Source organism: Chiloscyllium punctatum, chromosome 17, assembly GCF_047496795.1.
Source record: "Chiloscyllium punctatum isolate Juve2018m chromosome 17, sChiPun1.3, whole genome shotgun sequence".
Classification (NCBI taxonomy): Eukaryota; Metazoa; Chordata; class Chondrichthyes; order Orectolobiformes; family Hemiscylliidae; genus Chiloscyllium; species Chiloscyllium punctatum.
In genome coordinates this window covers 54,617,746-54,639,089 of record NC_092755.1, presented here as the reverse complement: position 1 = coordinate 54,639,089, position 21,344 = coordinate 54,617,746, and the positions used below count along the sequence as shown (strand labels likewise).

At 41.1% G+C, this 21,344-nt stretch overlaps 1 protein-coding gene across 1 annotated transcript in view; it reads right to left on the bottom strand.

The window, feature by feature from the left end:
• Positions 1 to 1,734: 1,734 nt before the first annotated feature.
• The window catches only part of LOC140487650 (uncharacterized), a 34,631-nt gene continuing 15,021 nt past the window's right edge, over positions 1,735 to 21,344 (bottom strand). The window contains exons 7-13 of the mRNA XM_072586934.1: positions 19,909 to 20,040; positions 19,335 to 19,570; positions 17,595 to 17,733; positions 14,112 to 14,293; positions 7,401 to 7,476; positions 2,812 to 3,033; positions 1,735 to 2,262 (exon numbers count right to left, since the gene is read on the bottom strand). Of these exons, the coding sequence (XP_072443035.1) occupies positions 2,203 to 2,262; positions 2,812 to 3,033; positions 7,401 to 7,476; positions 14,112 to 14,293; positions 17,595 to 17,733; positions 19,335 to 19,570; positions 19,909 to 20,040 (1,047 nt within the window). The 3' untranslated portion in view covers positions 1,735 to 2,202. The remainder of the gene's footprint in view (positions 2,263 to 2,811; positions 3,034 to 7,400; positions 7,477 to 14,111; positions 14,294 to 17,594; positions 17,734 to 19,334; positions 19,571 to 19,908; positions 20,041 to 21,344) is intronic.

Here is a 21,344-nt window from a genome sequence, read left to right as displayed (position 1 = left end):
TATTATGAGATATGCCTTTTAATCACTTTTTGAAGGTGGCAGGACATATTGGAAATGATTTTCATGGGTCTGTCTTCCTGCATTCATTTAGAATTGTCGTCTTTCTATTGTGTCCCTTTATTCTTCCTATTGAAATGCATTGTTGCAAACTTTAAACTTCATTTCAAAACTGTCTGCCCATTTTCATTGCCTATGTCCTCTTGAAATCCATCACTTTCCTCCTCAGTTCATAATACATGGAAGATTTGTTTCTCTTGCAAATTGTACCCCTAATTTGGGTCATCAGTACAGAACAAGCAGTGGTCCTGGGACCAATCACTGGGAACTTCATTATATGCTTCCTTCCAGTGCAAAAGACACACATTCATTCACCGCTTGTTTTCTGTCTTTGTATCACTTTTTTTATTCCAAGGACTTCAAATCCACAATTTGGTACATTCATAAATTCCCTTTTGGAAAACCATGTACTTCACATTAGTTGAATTTTCTTCATCAAAATCTTGTATCTCATCAAAACATTCAACTAAAATTTTACTTTAATGTGACTTCCCCTAATGCACACTTGTCCAATAGATAATTTTGTCCTGGATTGATAGTTTCTAAAAGATTTCCCTCCAGAGATTAAACAACTGCTTGCAGTTGGTGAGTTTATCAATACCCCACTTTGAAGCAGGGTTTAAAATATGCAATTCTCCAGTTCTCTGTGCAGTACCACTCCCATTGACTAAATAGATTTAGATAATGCAGAATGTCCTTTTTGGTGTAGTTGCTCCTATTCCATCATTATATCTTCACCAGCAATGCTTTAGTAATCAGTAATCCTGCTTTGCTGTGAACAATGAGGAAATTTGTACTCTACCAACTGTTCGTTTTCCCCATTCCAAAGTCATTTTGAAGGTAAAAAGATTGAAATGATTATGGAAACAAGGTAGGTAAATGTCATTTAAAATATTTACTTGTGCAGAGACACTGGATGTGCAAAATTGCACGCTTCTGGTTTTCCCTTGACTCTTCTGACAATTTAATATTTAACCGGCTTGCCTTACTCTACCTCTGTCAACTCCCCTATAAAAAAAATTATTTTTCCCATTTTCCTTTTGTCCCACAAAATACTGTCACTGGTTTTGTCTTTCAGGTGCCACAGTGAGCATTTCTGGTGATTTCAATATCAGCCATGATTTAATGGTGGAGCAGACTTGATGAACAAATTGCCTACTTCTGCCCATATATCTTATGGATCTAATGGTAATTCTCCATTGCAGTTCACCTTCTCCTCATTTCACCAACCACCTTTTTCACTCCCTCAAGCGTTCCTACACATCTCACAGCTGTCTTGCTATCGACAGTGATTTTGTTACTTCCATTGTGTCTCTCTCACGCTCTCTCTCGCTCCTTCAGCGTTTAACTTATTTTCAAACGCTGGTATCAAATGCATTAGTATGTGGAGCCACAATCCCACTCTGCACTCCCCATATCCCTATCCCATTCCGCATTCCCCATATCCTTATCCTGACCTCATCCAATTCAAAACTCACCAGTAACTTTAACATATTAAAAGTGCTCAAATCAGTTTCAAAGCTTCAATTAATGCAAATGTAAGGCTTTTTCAATTTATATGTGAGCAGCAACATTCCCTTTTTTGCCAAGGCATAAACGACTCTTTTAAAAATAAAGAACATTTTAAAGGATATTAGTTATTAATTTGTGGAAAAAATTCCATGCATTGTTATACAAATACAGTAAGATGAAGCAAGCAAGATGGATTTCTACCTAAAGCATGCTGTCATGGGCTCATTATCCAACCTCAATTTAATTGGAGGTATGTAGATTTAGGAGGAAGGGGTGGTAGAAGGGAGATAAACAGTAAAATCAAAAATACTCATGGGACATCACATGTTTACATTATTCCAATTTTAATTCTACACAGAATGCTAAACACACAATTGGCACCATCCATACAATAACATTACATTTGCCTTTTCGTTGGACACACACAGCTATGTATACTCAAGTCAAGACATAATTCGTGTGCGCTACTGTCCAGTTTCTCAAAGTACGACTGTGCTGAGCTGCAGTGGTCTGTTCACCAAGAGTGAGAACTCTCTGAAACAAGATGACAGGTCTCATTCTACCATGGTTTGCTCTGTGGCCTCCTTTAATGGAAGACTTGGTCAAGCATACATCTTGAGTGATTATCAAATGTCACTTCCTGCTTTCCTCTCCCAGGGAGCAGGTTAACGATCTTTCCGGTGTTACCCGACTCTGAGGAGGAGAGGTGAACATGTAAAGGTTTTATTTCTTAACAACAGAATGGATAGATTGTGTGCAGTGACTGTTATCAGGGGAAAGTGAGGACCGGAGATCAGAGTTGTGTGGTGCTGGAAAAGCACAGCAAATCAGGTAGCCTCTGAGGAGCAGGAGAATCGACGTTTCAGGCAAAAACCCTTCATCAGGAAGGGCTTATCTTGTGAAGAAGGGCTTTTGCCTGAACCGTTGATTCTCCTGCTCCTCTGACACCGCCTGACCTGTGCTTTTCCAGCACCACAGTTTTGACGGTGATTGGCTGGCTCCCAAGTACGCACAGTATTGACATTGAGCATGATTTGAAATATTTAAATAGGAGCTTGATCCATGATTACCCAACAAATTAGAGGCAGGTAGAATTCCTCCTGCGCCAGCATCATTGCTCTCTATGCCAAGCTCTGAGTCCGTGCAGAACCCTACTCTTCATTTTCCCCTCATTAAACTTACTGTCTCACTATTTCTCTGCTGGTTCTGTAACTAAATAGATCTGCTCAGTAAACTACTCACTGTCTCTGTATACGAGCTGCCAGTCTTGGTATGGAGAATGCTCCCATCCTTCAGACTGGTACCACAGTAGATGTTGTTTTCTGCTCTGAGCTGTTTCACACGGCTCTGCAAGTGTTTTAGCAGCTTCAGTGTCCCAAAATCCTTCTGCTTGTAGGAGATCACTGCAGAGGAAGTCACTGATGTGGTAGAGGCAGACCACAAAGGAGAAGGTTCAATGTGTTCCTTTAAGGGAATACAAACAAGATGCAATAATTTATATTACGTGAGTAAGTATAATTTTGATTTAACTGCAGGGCAGATATGAACCTGTATCAAGGTCAATACGTGTGTGAGGCAGTGAACACTCATTTTACATGTTATTCATTCATTGGAATAGGGCATTGCTGACTGGGCCCACATTTATTGCCCATCCTTAATTGCCTTGGAGAGGTTGTGAGCTGCCATCTTGAACATGCTGCAGTCTTTGGGGTATATGGACACCCACAGTGCTGTTAGGAAGAGAGTTCCGGTATATTGACCCAGTGATGGAAAGGTCATTGGAACAGGTGTAGATGTTTGGACCTTGGATACCACCCTGAGGAACTCTTGCTTTGTGTGCTTCTTTTGGGGTTTTTTTTGTATTGGAAGGGGTAGAATTTTAAGTTGCATTGTAGTAGAAAATAAATACTCTTTCCTGTTCTGTTTGTTTGTTCATAATGAAACCTGGTCTTAATTACTTTTATCTGAATTACAGCTATTCAGGACAAGTTGGCATCTTGGTGATCCAGCTGGGATCTAAACAGCTTTGGGAGAGTTTGTGGAATGGTAGGACATGGTTATCAGCACTCAGTTTATCAGTAACCCAATTAAGTCATCAGAGTTGGAAGAGTCCATAGAGGTTTAAAAAAAATGTGAACGATATTTCAGCAGCTGAGATAAAAATCCGATGTTGTAGGGGTTAAGATGCCATCCTTAGTGATATAAATTGGAGGTTGGAAACTCATCTTTGGGACAGTTGTGATACTAAGGTTCTGAACAGACTGCATTACTTTCTCAATGGTCTTGAGATTAAGCCAACATTAGTAATTTGGCATTTGGATCCACCTGCAAAAACAATTGCATTGAATTTAATAGTATTTAGTTGGAGGAAAATTCTGTTCTTCTAGTACTGAATTTCAGATAAGCAATCTGATCATTTAGCAATAATAGAGTTGTCAAGAGAGACACAGCTGGGATGATTAGTAAATCTGTGAAAACTAACTGCTTGATGGGTTATACCCAAAATGTTGACTCCTCCACCTCCTGATGCTGCCTGGCTTGCTGTGTTCTTCCAGCCTCCTGCTTGTCTACTTTTGGATTCCAGCATCTGCAGTTTTTTTTTGTCTCTAACTCTGAATGATGGCGCCAAGGTCTGCAAGTAGATTGAATAAAACTGGAGGAAGACTAAGGATATATCCTGCAGAATGCCAAGGTAATGATGCAGGAACAGGAAGAGAAACTGTAACAAGTGTTTCTCTGACTATAATGATTAGAATTGGACCAGGTAAGAGCAGTCCCACACAGCTGGCTGACAGAAAAGGTAGTGCAGGAGATGGTGTGGTTAGCTATATCAAAGGCTGTAAACAAATCAAGAAGGACAAAGTGCTTTCATCCCAAATGACCTCCTTTGTCACTGCCACATAGGTAAATGTTGATAAGAGCTGTTTTTTGGTCCTGTTTGAGAGATGGAAATCTGCTTCAAACATAGAGTTTGACAAAGATGGGTAGGATTAACACAGTCAATAACTGGAGAGAAGAGTGTGCAGTTTTGCAAGGGTGAGGACTGGATTGACGACGACGGCGACTACGATCAAAGTGGATATCACATACTCTATTGGTTACCATGGCACTCGGAGGGCAAATTGATGGTCAAACAGATCTGTGTGAATAGGTTCAGGGGAACAGAGTTTCATAGAATAGAATGGAGTTGCATAGAATCCCTACAGTGTGGAAATAGGCCCTTCAGCCTAACAAGTCCACACTGACCCTCTGAAGAGTAACCCACCCAGACTCATTCCCCTACCCTATTATCCTATATTTACCTCTGACTAATGCACCTAACCTACACATCCCTGGACACTATGGGTAATTTAGCATAGCCAATTCACTTACCTGCACACCTTTTGAATTATGGGAGGAAACCAGAGCACCTGGAGGAAACCCACACAGACACTAGGAGAATGTGCACACTCCACATAGATAGTCACCCAAGGCTGGATTTGAACCAGTGTACCGCCCCCATAACAAGGTGGATTGCATGGATAAATGAGCAGAGGGAGGGCATACAGGGAAATAAGAAGGAACCAGAGAAAGATATGTCAGAAGGCTAGGTGGGGATGTGGAAGGATGAGGGTGTCAGATGTGATTGGACTGGGTGAGCTAATGGAATAAAGAGACACAGCAGAAACAACTCACCAGATTTTTTATTTTAGTGACAGAGGTCAACAAGTTCCTTGCACTTAATTGCTGGAGGTCGGGATGGAGGCAAGAAGGGTTTAACAAGCTGATTTGCAGTACACAAAAACCAGGGATTTCAGGATGGTCCTAAATAGTAACAGACTGTGGAATCAAAAGCCAGAAATCAGTGTAGATGGCTAAAACAGTTGTTTACTCTCTTTTCTAGTCTGATTCCCATCAGCTCAAGTGAGCTGAGATGAGGGTTATGCCAGAGGGAATGGTGAGAGAGTAATGGTTTTATTGAAGACTAGGGCTGGACCACGGTGGACATAAGACTATGGTCAAGCAAATCAGTTGCTGCAGAAATGTGCCGAGTAGGGGGAGACCAAAAGCTGGATATTTAGGAAGGGACACAGGAGAAACCAGCTTATGGATTAAATTGGCTTCAATAACAAAAGTAATTTTGAGGGTGTAGTTGACTTTGCTTTCACGTTAAGATGTTCAGTGGTGATTACAGGTTTGGACAGCATTCAGGCTTGAACTCCTAAGCAGTGATTAACACTAGCAATATAGTAGGAGTTTGGTAATAACTATCTCCCCTTGACAATTAGTAGCATCATAATCACTGAATTCCCCACCATGACCATTTGGGGGTTCTTCTATGGTAAGTACTTCCATCAACCACAGTGGCTGCAGTGAATAGCATATCCAAGATGTCTTGAATAGCAGCTTCCAAACTCATGATCTCTACCAACTAGAAGAACAAAGGTAGCAGGTGAATAGGAGTACTGTGATCTGTCAATTTCCATCCATATCTCTCACTGTTCAGATTGGGGAAATATCTCATCAATATTTTATTTAAATCCTGGAACTGCCTTTCTTCTCATCATTGTGGATGTACCCAGAGTGCGGTGGGTATGTCCCACTGAGAGATTCTACAAAGAGAATATCCCCTCACAAGACTCATTAAAATCTAAGTTTCAATGAAACCATCTATCATTCATGTAAACTCTAGAGCATTGGCCTGTTCAGTCTGTCTGTCCTCTGAGGACATTGCAGTACTCCAGAGGTGGAGCGGTGGTACTTATTAAGCATAACATGATGGAAATAAGAAACAAAGTGATGTTGTTTTCAGTAAGACAAATAAATCGACGTGGATCGGCATAAAAGACAAGTGCAAATAAAATACAAAAGAGGTCATCTCCAGACCATTTGACGTGGGAGGGATTCGAAGGAAAATAGATGATTTTGGGAAAAGAACCATAATGATCATATAAGATTTCAAATATCTGGAAATTAATTGGCAAAAAAATGGGCAAAGGGATAACAGAATAGAATACCCTACAACTGTGTACAAGACTTCTTTCTAGTTTTTCTAACCCAGCATCCAAGAAACTCTATAAGAAAAGGATTCCCCACTGCATACAGTCATGGGAATGAAGCAAAGCACAAATCAAGGACCATTGAGGCAATAGTGGCCATGATACATTGTTTATGTGCTGCTCAGTCTTTATCCTAAACATCGCTAAGATCAGGAGACTATATTTGGATAAAGTTGGTTTTGAAGTGTTGAGAATTTGATGAAGTAAAAAGAAGTGTGGAAAACCACCAGCAATATTTAAAACTATGCAACAGTGTCCAAGAAAGCAAGCAAGGAAAGAATCCATGAAAAGCAAGAATGAATTATAGAGACTGACATTTCAGCAAATCATGCCTGATTTAGCTAGTCACATCTGTATAAGTTGGCAGAATGTTGATTTAGCCTTTGATAAATAAATGAGACATAACTAAAGGAGAAGTAAATTAAAGACAAAAAAGAAAGTGTTTTAAGTAAAGGCTTAGAACAAACGATAGGAGGGGCTGCAATACAGGACAATACAAAGCGATTAGGAGAGAAATCAACAAATTGGAAGCCAAGGAACTAAGAAACTAACTACAAATGAGTAAATCCACTTGATGTTGGGCTCCAAATCCAATTTCTGCCACACTGCCAACACTAACTTTTGTGGCGTAAAACACCAGGGAATTGTATGGAAATGATACAAAAAGGTACAACATTGACTGTCACTGAATATTTTAAGGTTTCCAATAAGTGCAAGAAACCATCTAAACATACAATTTTGATGGTAGAAGTTAGGCAAATGGATTATGTTTAAGTGAAATTAAATGTTTACCAAAGGCAGGGGATGGATTTCATTTTTTTGCATTTCCATCTTCTTTTGACATTCATTTCTGTTTTTGTAGATCTTCCTGTAAAGACAAACTTTGGTTTGTTACCGTCGTCCCCGGAATATTGCAGGACAAGCATATCATGTCACTGAACAATCAAACACCCATATTCCAAACCTTTTGTCTTTATATGTTATTTTACCCTCGTAAAACTAAGGCATTTTTAAAAATAGGAGTGTTCCCTTCACTTACAACAATAACTTGCATTCACATACTTGATAAAATATCTCAAAAGTGCTTTATAGATACGTCAAACTAAATAATGAGCTTCAAAAAGGAGATGTTACACCAACTGTTGAAGATCTTGGTCAAAGAGAATACTGAAGACATAAGCAATAAGACACTTGTATAAATACTACGTTTTCCCCAGCTGCTAATTGCTCTGACAGAGTCACCAGACTCAAAAAATTAACTCCGCTTTCTTCCCACAGAGTCTGTGAGACCTGCTAAGTTTCTCCAGCAATTTATTTTTGTTTCAGATCTGCAATTCTTTGTTTTATTTTATTTGTTTTGAAATACTTGCAACAATCCTCATTTTTTTTTAAAAAAAACAGATTAGATTAGATTCCCTACAGTGTTTCTAACAGGCCCTTTGACCCAACAAGTCCACACAGACCTCCGAAGAGTAACCCACCCAAGCATATTCTACAACCCTGTATTTACCCCTGCCTAATGCACCTAACACTATGGGCAATTTAGCATAGCCAATTCACCTGACCTGCACATCTTTGGACTGAGAGGAAACCCACACAGACACTGGGAGAATGTCTGTGTGGAGTCTGCACAATCACCCAAGGCGGGAATCGAACCCAGGTCCCTGGTGCTGTGAGGCCGCAGTGCTCAAAAGTACAGAAAAATATACATTCCCCACCTTACCGTCCAACTGGAAGGTCACATCAGTGTCATCTTAGTCAAAGGCCTACATTAGAAGCTGCCACTATCCAAAAATAAATCATTTCTTTAAACAGCACTGAGCTAATGATATTCTGGATTTCTTTTAATGCCACTTTTCCATGTTCCTTTGCCTGTTGCTGTGCTTCCGTGCAGTACTACCCGAGTAGCTGCAATGTGGCTGCTGACTTTTAGTGGGTGAGACCACTGATGGTCTTGTAGTACAGTATCAAGAAGCTCTGTACATAAAAGACCATCTTGCCATTGGAGGTAGTAGTCTGAACTGGTTGGCTGAGAGACAACAGCAAGAGCAATGGCAGTGGTTGGAACATGAATACTGTCACCCTGATCATGCTCTCAACAGTGCCACAATTGCACCGTTTTTTTGTATAAGAGGCAGCAGCAGCTCTCTTTCAGTCCAGAAGATTCCATTTAACAACAGAAGGCCCTTAAGAGCTGAAGACGAGCTAGAATATGTGCTAACCTCTCCTGCTCTGCAGCTGCTGACAAACAGCCAGCTAGCCAGTAATGTAAATCATATTCATCTGCACACAGAAAACAGGAAAATAAGATGGCAGCACAAAATGTGCATGCTGCCTGCCTCAGGATAATCTCCATGCCTGAAAATGCATGCAAAATTTAGACCCAATTGTGTACTTCTTTTATATCAAAGCTGTTTTCTGAATGCGTCTAATTCGTAAAACATCTTTAAATATTCCAATTAGTCAACTCAGAATTTAAATCTACCTCGGTGGAATGAAGGTCAGACAATTTCTAAAGTGGTTGCGTGAATCTGTCTTCAACATTACCTGACAGGCAGTGAAGTTGAAATAATCTCCAAAGATTACTATTTCTGAGCTCCAGTTGCAATGTACTGTGAGGATCAAAATCTATCTGCTTTCAGACTAAATGGTGTCATTTCTAAAACAGTTGTTTTTCAGGCATACTGTGTACATGGATTTGATTACTCTCTCTTATATTAGACATCTTGATCTTTATGCTGTGTGTGAAGCCCCAACATAACTTGAGTACCTCCTTTTGAATGATTATGTGCAAACCCATAAGCAGAGTGCCCAGTCCACTGAACATTTCTTGCTGTGGACCTATCAGCTTTCTACAATAATCTGCCCTCGAAGTCAACTCTGCACAAGAACTAGTACTTCAAGTTCATTATGGCCCTTCATCAAAGTTCTGATCTGAAATGTTAACACTGTTTCCAAAGATACTGCTTGACCTGCTGAGTATTTCTAGAATTTTCTATTTTTATTTCCATTCTCCAACATCTGCAGTATTTTGCTTTTACTCAATAGGGTAGAATTCATCTTGATGAATATTGTAAAACGGGCAGGATCACATCAACTGCCTGTTATCCCCCAGTGCTCATTGGAATTTATTGGATCTGAATGTCACATGGGGAGTATAAAAAGGAGGCTTTGTGATCCTATTGAAGGTAAACCTCTAAACCGTAGAGGTCCTTAGAACAGAGGTAATTATGTGGAGGTGATCAAAACAATGAGGGGCTCTTGGTGCCAATCTCTGACATAATACTTCCAAGGATGAAATTAAATAACAGTGCATCTTAAGGGAAGCTGGGTTTGGAGTGACATAATTTCAACACCTAAAATGTAGCATTTTGATGGAGGAGCAGTAAGAAGCCACTGTTCTAAGTGGCAAAAGTGTCAGTACTCAGAGGATGTAGTTTTAAGCTGATTGACAAAGGAATGAGAGACAATATGAGAATATGTTTTATTACCTATTCAGTGGTGTCGAAAAGGGTGGTAGAAGCAGATTATTTTGTAACTTTCAAAATACGTTTACGGGGCTACATGAAAGAGTAAAAGAATGAGACTAATTGAATAACTCCATCAAAGAGTCAGCATAGATACAACAGGCCAAATGGTTTCTTTGTGTGCTATATTGGAAAAGCTGAAGTAGTCCTACTTAGAGATGGTTGGGAGGCATTTAGTAAAGATGTTCATAATCACTAAGGCCTGTTCAGAGTAGATAGAGTGAAACTTACTGGAAAGATGGAGTTTAATTTAGATAAATGTGAGGTGCTGCATTTTGGAAAGGCATATCAGGGCAGGACTTATACACTTAATGGTAAAGTCCTGGGGAGTGTTGCTGAACAAAGAAACCTTGGAGTGCAGGTTCATAGCTTGTTGAAAGTGGAGTCGTAGGTAGATAGGATAGCGAAGAAGGCATTTGGTATGCTTTCCTTTATTGGTCAGTGCATTGAGTATAGGACATTGGTTTAGCCACTTTTAGAGTATTGCATTTAATTCTGGTCTCTCTCCCTATAGGAAGAATGTTGTGAAACTTGAAAGGGTTCAGAAAAGATTTATGAGAATGTTGCCAGGGATGGAAGGTTTGAGCTATAGGGAGAAGTTGAATAGGCTAGGACTGTTTTCCCTGGAGCGTCGGAGGCTGAGGGGTGACTTATAGAGGTTTGCAAAATCATGATGGGTATGGATAGGATAAATAGACAAAATATTTTCCTATAGCTCAAACCTTCCATATCTGGCAACATCCTCATAAATCTTTTCTGAACCCTTTCAATAGAATAGCGAAGGCGGCGTTTGGAATATCTGGTCAGCATAGACTAGTTGGACCGAAGGGTCTGTTTCCGTGCTGTACATCTATATAACATGGACTTTATAGGACTGATCTGAATGTCATTTGCTGGGATGGATTAATGTTGCAATTATCTGAAGTTTCACCATATTCAGTGCTTTCCCGCTGGGAAATCAAAGGTTTACTTTAAAAGGAAACATTATGCCTCTCTCCAGTCCATTCTACTCACTTGCTTGTTAGATGGCTACAGCTCAGTATTATCGATAGACCACCTGGCTTTGACCTAGCCACCAGAAGCCACAATGCCAAGAATAACCCTGACTACTCTGCAAAGCCCTCCTTACTAGCATCTGGAGCCTAGTGCCAAAATTAGAAGCACTCTTTACAGACTTATCAAAACCTGGCATAGTCAAAATCAGAGAATCAAATCTTGCAGATAATGTCCCAGACACCACCACCATCCCTGCATATGTTCTGTCCCATCGGCAGGACTGACCCAGCACTGACCATAGAATAGAGTTGATAAACAGTTGGGAGGGAGTTGCCCTGGGAGTCCTCAACAGTGATGTTTCATGGTGTGAAGTCAAACATGGGCAAGGAAACCTCTCCCCCACATTTTCATTTACTCCTCAATGTTGAACTCACTTACAGTAAGCCCTGAGTGTGGCAAGGTTGCAGAATGTACTGTGTGGGAGATTTCCATGTCTATCAACAACCAGTAGCGCTACTGATTGAGCTGGTCGGGTCTTAAACAACATTGCTATTGTACTGGGTCTGTGGCAGGTGGTGAGGGAATTAACAAGAAGGACTAATGCATTGGCTGTTTCCATACCAATCTGCTTCATGTACTTCTGTCAGTATCCATAAGCATGACTAGTTTGCAGTTTATGGAGATGAAGTCCCATATTCACACTGTGAACAACCTCCATCATGTTGTGTAGCACTATCAACATGCTAAATAGGATAGACTTAGAATAAGGTCAAGATTAGAGTGATGCCAGAAAAAAACGTCAATTTTCCTGCTCCTTGGCTGCTACCTGACCTTGCTTTTCCACTTTCACCACTTTAATCTTGACTCTGATCTCCAGCAGCTGCAGTCCTCATTTTCACCCCCAGACTTAGAACAAACCTAGCAACTGAAGACTGGGCATCAGTGACTTACTGTGGGTCATCAATAGCAGCAGAATCAAACTCCAGCACAATCTGCAACCTTGTGGCCTGGCATATCCCCCACTCAATCATTACCATCAACCCAGGAATCAATCGAGTTCAATGAAGACTGCAGGAGGGTATGCCAGGAGCACGCCAGACATAAGTAAAAATGAGGTGTCAACCTGGTGAAGCTACCAAATAGGACTACTTGCAGCTAAACGGCATATACAACAAGTAATAAACAGAGCTAAGTGATCCCACAGCCAATGGATCAGATCTAAGCTCCACAGTCCTGCCACATCCACTCGTGAATAGTACTGGACAATTAAACAACTCACTGCAGGAGGAAGCTCCACAAATGTCCTCATCTTCAATGATGGAAGAGGCCAGCACATCAGACTTCCCAAAGCTTGTCCATTTGAATATTTAAATATTCCCCACTTGCCCGGATGAATGCACTTACAACAACACTCAAGAAGCTTGATACCATCCAAGACAAAGCAGCTTGCTTGATTGGCACGCACCAAAACCAAACAATCAAACCTATTACCGCGTACAGCAGGTGTGTCATCTATAAGGTGTACTGCAGTAAACCATCAAAGCCCCTGAGGCAGCACCATCCAAGCCCATGACGATCTGGAAGAACAAGAGCAGCAGATACATGGAATACCATCAGCTGCAAGTCTCCCTTCAAACCACTCATCATCCTGACTTAGAAATACATTGTTCCATTAGTGTCACTTGGTCAAAATCCTGGACCTCCCTCCAGAACAGCATTTGTGGGTCTAACAAACTGCATTAACTGGCAGGATGCTCATGAATTTGATTTCATTTAGTCAGGGGGGTCAAACATTTGTATTTATTTCTCCTTATATCTACAGTCACAGTTCCACTTAAAATAGGGGATGGGATTAGGTTTTTCTTTATTCCATTTTCACCTTTCTTCTTTAAGTTGCTTTTTGAAAGTTGAATAGTCTTTTTTACCAGTGTTTCCTCATCAGTCATTGCACACTAGACTTTAAACTAATGATCCATCTATCCACCATTCCAAGGATGTTGTTCTCGTATATCACTGACCAAGTTATATTGCTCAAAGCCTGACTAGTCAATTATAGTCGAGTGTGTGGTGCTGGAAAAGCACAGCCGGTCAGGCAGCATCCGAGGAGCAGGAGAATTGACGTTTTGGGCATAAGCCCTTCATCAGGAAGATCTGGGTGAAGAACTTATGCTCGAAACATCGATTCTCCTGCTCTCTCGATGCTGCCTGATCGGCTGTGCTTTTCCAGCACCACACTCTCGACTCTGATCTCCAACATCTGCAGTCCTCACTTTCTACCAGACAATTGTATAACTCCATCTTCTAGAGAGGAGGCTGTGAGAATTGGTTAAAAAAAAGCAAAATTCGACAGAGCGACTGGTGATATTCAAGGATGTGTTGAGATGGAGTAATGAGATACAAATGTAATTCTCCACCAGTTGAGTTCTCTGAGTTAGCTGCAATCCCACAAATAGTGGTTGAATCAGAAAGCCAACCAAGTCCTCTCTGGGAAAGTAAGAAGGAAAGTCAACTTGAGCTGTAGCTGTGTGTCACCTTCCATCTGATTCTAGATTAGAGTGGTGCTGGAAAAGCACAGCAGTTCACGCAGCATCTGAGGAGCAGGAAAATCAACGTTTTGTTTTCCTGCTCCTCGGATGCTGCCTGAACTGCTGTGCTTTTCCAGCACCATTCTAATCTAGAATCTGGTTTCCAGCATCCGCAGCCCTTATTTTTACCCACCTTCCATCTGATTCAAAAGACAGGACTTGAGTAGATGGATCTGTGGTTTCCTCATGCACAGAATTCCCCATCTCAGTCACCCTGTCAGAAGGAGATGCCAGATGACCTGAAGCACATCTTCACACAGACAAGAGTGAAGGCATTAGGAAAACAATTCCTTTGCTTCTTTTCAGAACTGGTAGAAACCTGGGACAACAATACCTCAGGAGGAGACTGTAAACACATTCTAGTCCACATTTAAAGAGCTGGAGAAGTCACATACTTTACATTCTGCTTCTCCTCAAACATGTGGGTATGTTTGCAGGCAGTCACATTGTCCCATTTGGTCATGGTCCTCTGGACTGCTGGTAACTCATTCGTCCTCTCCTGAAGTGTGTGTTCCTTTTCTCTCCCAGACTCAGTCAGTGGTGGCCTCTGTAGCTTGCTGACCTGCTTGGTATCATCCTGAGTAATGAACAATGCAGGAGAATTAGGCCCAAACAAGATTTCTGTTAAGTTATTACAAATTTCCAAAAGATCAACTTGTTAAATGTCTGTCATTAATATTTATAAGTTTCTTTCAATTTCTTTTCTCAGACTGAGTGTATTGTGAGCAACATGTTAACCTATATGGGAGGGGTCCCAAAACTAATAGTACAACTAGAAACTTTAGGCTTTTGTATTAGAATATAATCTGGAGACTGTCTCACATTTCCTGGGTTCTTGGAGTGATATGACGCTGCGATAGTTTAACTTTGCACAAAGAATTGGGTCCTAATTATAGAAACCAGTGAATTGTGTGTCAGTCACTCTTTGGAATTTACAATGAGTTCACAAAACTAATGAGTGCAAAAACGCAGGATAATTGCTCAGTATTTTCCAGCAAACTGAAACTTTGGAGAAACTTAGAACTACTAGAGGAGCTGGAACAGTTTAAGCTCAGTAAGTATGAGAGTCACAAGCTCTTGGCTTGAATTCCAATCCAGGGAGATGCACAAAATCCAGGTTAATACTCTCTGGGCGTACTGGGAGAGTGCTGCGGATCTGCAAGTGTCACCTCTCAGATGAAATATGAAATAGAGACCGTATTTGACATAAAACAATCCAGAAAATTATTTCTTGAAGACAAATAGAGAGGAGTTCATCTTGGTGCCCAGTCTAATATTCATCCCCCAGTCCACATTACAAAAAAAAGTGTTACATAGTTTGTGGAAGCTAGCTGTGCATAAATTTCCTGCTATGTTTTTGAAGGTAGAACAGCGACTACTTTTCAAAAGTAATTCATTGCCTAAAATCCATGTTTGGGGGGAATTTGTCTACGTCATAAAAGTTGCTCCATATGCAAGTTCTTTCTCTCCATTTCAAACCCAAGCCAATCCCAGAACCTGTTGGATACTGTGCTGAAATTCAATATTACATTGGAACATAAGAACAGGAGGAGGCCATCCAGCCCCTTGAGCCTGTTCCACCATTCAATTGGCTGACCTGTGGCCTAACTCCATAAACCTGCCTCTGGCCCACATCCCTTACTTATCTCTTGAAATACTACATTGCTCCACTCATTGACCAATAACCCAGGGTATGGGAATGCATGGAATCTTCAGGGTCAGCCTGATCTTGTGGGCACTGAAAGTGTCACCATAATCCAGTGAATAGTTGCTACTATTTAGTCTCTCATTCAAAATAGCAAAAAAATAGAAAGTTGGGTTTGCAATAAGGAGATCTGCAGAATAGAACCATGAATATACAGATGGTATGTCCGGTCTTAAAAACCTGACCTGTTCCTGGTAAAAGGAGGTTTTCACGACTGGGACTCCCTTATAAAGAACACATGTCCTCAGTGACAGCTGCTGACAAGGAAGTCAACTATTATTTCAGTGCTTTTAACTTCTGTGAGTGATGTCTTGACTTTCAGATGAGCTGTTAAATCAACGCCCCTCTTGTTTGCATAGGCGCAAAACGTCCTATACTAGATTAGATTAGATCCTCTACAGTGTGGAAACAGGTCCTTCGGCCAACCAGTCCACACCGACCCTCTGAAGAGTAACCCACCCAGACCCATTTCACTCTGAATGATCCACCTAACACTATGGGCAATTTAGCATGGCCAATTCGCCTAACCTGCGCATCTTTGGACTGTGGGAGGAAACCCACACAGACAGTCGCCTGAGGCTGGAATCGAACCTGGGTCCCTGGCCCTGTGAGTCACTGTGCCACCCCATACTAGTATTAAGAAATGAGCAGAGGAGAGATTCCCAGTGCCCTGCCCAGCTGAATTTCATCAACAAATATCACTGAAGAACAGATTATCTGGGTTATTATCACGTTGCTGCTTATGGGAGACTTATACCTAAATTGACTGCTGATTTTTTTTAAAAATTGCTTTCTCCCTTCAGATGGGGACATCGTTGATAAGGTCAGTGCTTGTTGACTATCCCCAATTGCTCTTGAGCTGAATGGCTTCCTAGGGCATTCCACAGGCCAGCTAAGAGTCACCCACATTGCTGCAGGTCTGGAGTCATGTGTAGGCCAGACCAGCTAAGGATGACAGATTGCCTTCCTTCAAGGGCATTAATGAACCAGATGGGTTTTATGGCAGTTGCTAACAGTGGCATGGTCACCATTATTGAGACCAGCTTTATATTTATCTGTCCCCCACGTATATCAGCCAGAGTCTCCGGATTACAAGTGAAATGATCTTATTACCGCACCACTATCTCCCCAAGTTTCCTGTATTTTAATTGAGATCCTTTTTGAAGAGTAATTAACTCATAAGTTGTTTTGAGATATCTTTAGGTGGAAGCCACTAAATAAATACAAACCTTTTTGCAAACATTCCAAAAGGTATAATACTTTTTCCCCCTGAAAACCTCTCAATTGGAAAAAAGTAACAAAAGTTCCAGCATGTGGGGATGGAGACTATCACCCTGTCACTCGATTGCACGTCACACAGATGAAACAAAATACTCAGATTGTTTCTGTTAAAAGTCAACATGTGCTTTTGCCCTTAAACTGTCCCTCTCCATTTCTGGCTCTGTTGCATCTTCTTTTAAGGATAGCGACATCACAACCAGCAATCAGAAGGTTCCAGTCTTCGTCCAACTAATGTCTTAAACAAGACATAATTCTCACCCCTTTTTTATTAAAAAAAATCTTTTTTAATTAACCTATTCAGAGATGTAATTACACACCTCTGGAGCAGTTGGAATTTAAACCCAACTCTCCTGGTTCATAGGTAAAGACACTCCTGCTGCACCATAAACACGACAAAGCCTCTCTTCCAGTCTGAAATGTATAATCAGTTCATGACTAATCTTCCAATTATAATAAAAATATTGCAATGGTTATGCTGATCACCCATCAAGCCCCTTATATTGTGCACAGATGCTAAACTGAACCGGCACCCTGTTTGATATCTCATGACAGTGGAAGTAAAAAAGTTAGGAAAGAGACGTAAAATAGGCTGGCGTTTCATGATCAATCATTTCACACACAGCCAAAACTCTACCATAATCACAAGTGCTATCCTCAGGCTAATGCCAGCAATCACCTTTAAACTGCAGCAATTTTAAAATGGCCAAACATCCACATTTGTTTATTGCTGCAAATATTTAAAAGGGTGAACTCAAACTCTTGAATCGCACAGGCACTTGAGTTTGTCTAAATGATATAAAGGCCATGTCTCAAATTTGCAACATTCTATGCAGGAATCCAGGGCTCCACGCTGCAGCTTACATAATATGGGTCTCATTGACGTGTGTGGTACCTTGTCCGCCTGGAGATGATGTACCATAAAGCGCTGGCTCTCTAGCTCCTGATGCAGCTCAACCACGAGTTGGCGCAGATCCTCGCTGGCTCTGCACAGTGCATGAATAGCGTCTCCTAAGGTCATTTGTGTCAGGCTCCTGCAAAATAACAAGGAGGTGGGTTTCACAGAATGGACGTTTGAGCAGATCCCCTTCTGGTGCAGTGAACCTGTCATATGAGGGTCTGTGGCCATTTGCTCACACTGATTGGACCCAAGATGTTGAAACAAGGCAAGGAACAGAAGAATAGCTGCTACCAAAACACACTGAAGATTCTCCTGGAAGTGGGCGAGGAGAAGTGAGGGAGAGAATCTGCTGACATTAATTAGGACTTACTTTCCATGTTCTAGCTATCTCTGACATTACACAGATTCTTTGGCTCATTGTCAGTGGTTCCTACAATGCAACCTGTCATCATTACATTGGGGTTTTAACATTCGTTGGGGTAAAAAAAGCACCCTTCAGAATTAATTTATCAGCCAATTGTTGCTTTTTTTTGAGATACAAGCAGAGCAGGAAAAGAAAGTAAATTTAAAAAATCAGTTAGAATTTTAGAGGAAAAAGAGTGGAAATAAATGCATTGGATAAAGCAAAATTAAATTAATACCAATCAATAGGGGATTGAGATCAACCAACATGAGGAAGCAGTTTGGGCAGAAGGAAACAGAGAAAACATTTTAATGTAGAAATTGCATTGAAGCGCTCCCAGGCACAACAATCCACCCCTTCATCCTCAGGAGGTGAAGGAAATTCAGCATGTCTCTAAAGGACCCTCACCAACTGTACAGATGCAGTGTAGAAAGCATTCTATCCGCAATCATCCCCGCTTGGTATGGCAACTGCTCTGCCCTGGACCATAAGAAACTACAGAGAGTTGTGAATACAACCCAGTCCATCACACAAGCCAACCTTCCATCCACTGACTCCATCCATATGTCTTGCTGCCTTAGAAAATCATTGGTGAAAGGAGGGTATAGGTAGAGAGGGACTGAATGGGTCTGTTGGAGGGGAAGAAGCTGAGGGCCTGAAGGCCATCCTTGTGGGGTATGGACATGTATAAGAACTGCACAACTGTACTGGCAGCTAACATCATCAAAAACCCCTCCCACTCGTTATTATCTTCTCCAACCTCGTCTGTCAGGCAGAAGATACAAAAGCTTAAACACACTTACCAACAGATTCAGGAACAGCTCCTTCCCCCTGTTATTAAACGTATGAATGGACCTCTCAAATTTCAAATCTAATGTTGATCTTGCTTTTTGTTGCACTTTCTTTGCAACTATAACTTTGTATTACTTGCTCCATTCAATCTCACTATGATCTTTGTATGGTATGATCTGCCTATAAAGCAGGCAAAACTAAAAACCTTTCACTGTACTTAGGTACATGTAACAATAATAAATCAAATCAAATCTCTTGTCAAACTTAAGGTGGAAGGTTAGATGGATTTGCAAAGTTGTTATTTCTATAATCTGTATTTTAGGTCTATGGGTCAGTATTGCTAGGAAAGAGTTTCTTGAAATTCTTCACAGGATGCAAATGACACTGGCTAAGCAGGATTTGTTGTCCATCCATAACTTCCCTGCAGGAAGCATCAGTGAGCTGGTTTTCTTGAACTACTGCAGTCAACATGAGATGGATATGGGAATGTGAGTGAATAAGTTGACTAGGGTTAACCATTGATGGTGTCAGTGACCTACCTCAGTTTACTGCAGGCTGGGCTTATAACTCTCCGCAGGGCTTGCATCTGTGTACTCTGTATTAACACTCGAATGCGTTCACATTCCACCTTCATCTCAGACACAAAGGACATCTCTGCCTGCTCCTCCTGCATTCTGGCTTCTTTCTCCTTGAGGGAAGCTTCATTGTTCTTGGCCCAAAGGATATGAAGCTCCTCCTCCATCTTTGAATTTCTCTCCATTTCTTTTTCTTTTCCCTAGGCTCACAACAGGAGGGAGAAGCTCAGGGCAATCCCAAAGAAAATATGAAACTTAACCAGTTTTGCACAATATTAATAATGAGAGAATAATGGAAACCATACTACCTTCTATTATACTAGTAAGGATCAGACTCAACCTTATCAGGGCTTAGGATTACTAATACTCTGGATAGACACCCATTAGCATTGATTAGACCCAACATTACTAGGGATTGGAGTCACTAATACTAAGAAATATAACAACATTACCATCAATCAGATTTAACTTTACCAGGGATCAAATGACAGATTATGGTTAACCATTCTCCTTAAAGCTGACAGTCTCCAATCCATACCAACTGAATCTCCTTCCTGAGCTGTTGGATCTCCTTTTCTTTTTCTTCAGTCATCTGAGTCTTCAGATCACTTATGGCCTGATCTGTCTTATGCTGGAGGGAGTGGCTGTGGACCTCCAGCTCCTGGATTCTCTGCCAATAAAACCACAATATCAGTGTCCAGAGGGAGTGCAGAAGCATATTGATCAGGTTCATCATGGGATACTTGATGTCCAAATTGCCACTTGCTTTAGCTATTTATAGTTGTCTTTCACCCACAAGTTATTCCTTCTCAAAAGGATTTCGGTTTTATGTTATTAATTAGCATCAAATCAATTGCACTGAGCAGTGGTTAGATACTGGCTCAACAATAGTATGGTCTCCTTCTGAAGTCTTTGATTTCTTCTTTACATGTAACCAAATGTTGTTTTATCTCCCATTGCTCCACCGTCATTGCTGGCTTCCCCAAATAATAGTTTGCAACAATTAAACAATCTCAGACCGCTAGGAATCTTAGTAGCCCACAGCCAGTAAACACTTTTCACCAGCTCCTCCCAAAGCTTAAACAGCTGACACCCATATCCAACAGGACAAACGTTATCTACAAGACACCCTACATGGACTGTGAAAAACACTACATAGGATAAACAGGAAGAAAACTGACCATATGAGTGCACAAACATCAGCTCGCCACTGCCAGACACGACCAGCACTCTCTCTCAATTCCAACGAAACAGACAACAAAGGACACAAATTCAACTGGGACCATGTAACCATCCTAGCACAGAGACACGCCAGAGAATTCCTTGAAGCTTGGTACTGCAACTGGAACTCAATCAAAAAGCATATTAAATTGAATCCCGTATACAAGCCCCTCAGGTACAAACCGGAAGTACCAGAAAACAGAGACACATAAATACCAGGCGGGATAGACGCTTCACCGGAGGCACACTGACCATGTCACCCAATGAGATGATGAAACGTCTGCAGAAAATCATATCAGCTCCGTAAACAAATCTACAACCTCATCCACAACCTGAGCTACAAATCTTTTCAAAAACTCTAAACTAAATCTGTCCTCGGTTTTAATTGTTGCAGCCTTGGGGGCTGCACCTTCAGTTGGCTTCATTCCAATCTCTAGAATACTCTCCCCTTGCATCCCTGACCCTCGATTTTGCTTTTCCCTTTGAGACTCTCCTTAAGATCTATTACTTTTCTTCTAATTACTCCCTTATGAGAGTCAGTGTAAAACCTTGCTTCGTAATGACCCATGAAGCATTCTGTAATGTTTCATTACATTAATATAAGTTGTTGTTGTCAATAACCTGATCTAGGAATGCTTGAAGTTGATGCTGGGTGCCTGATAAGGAAAAGGTGCATTCACAGGTCTTTACCAAAGAGCAACTCTTTGCAATGGGACGAGGTGAGTTGCTTCAACTGAGATATGGACATGACCT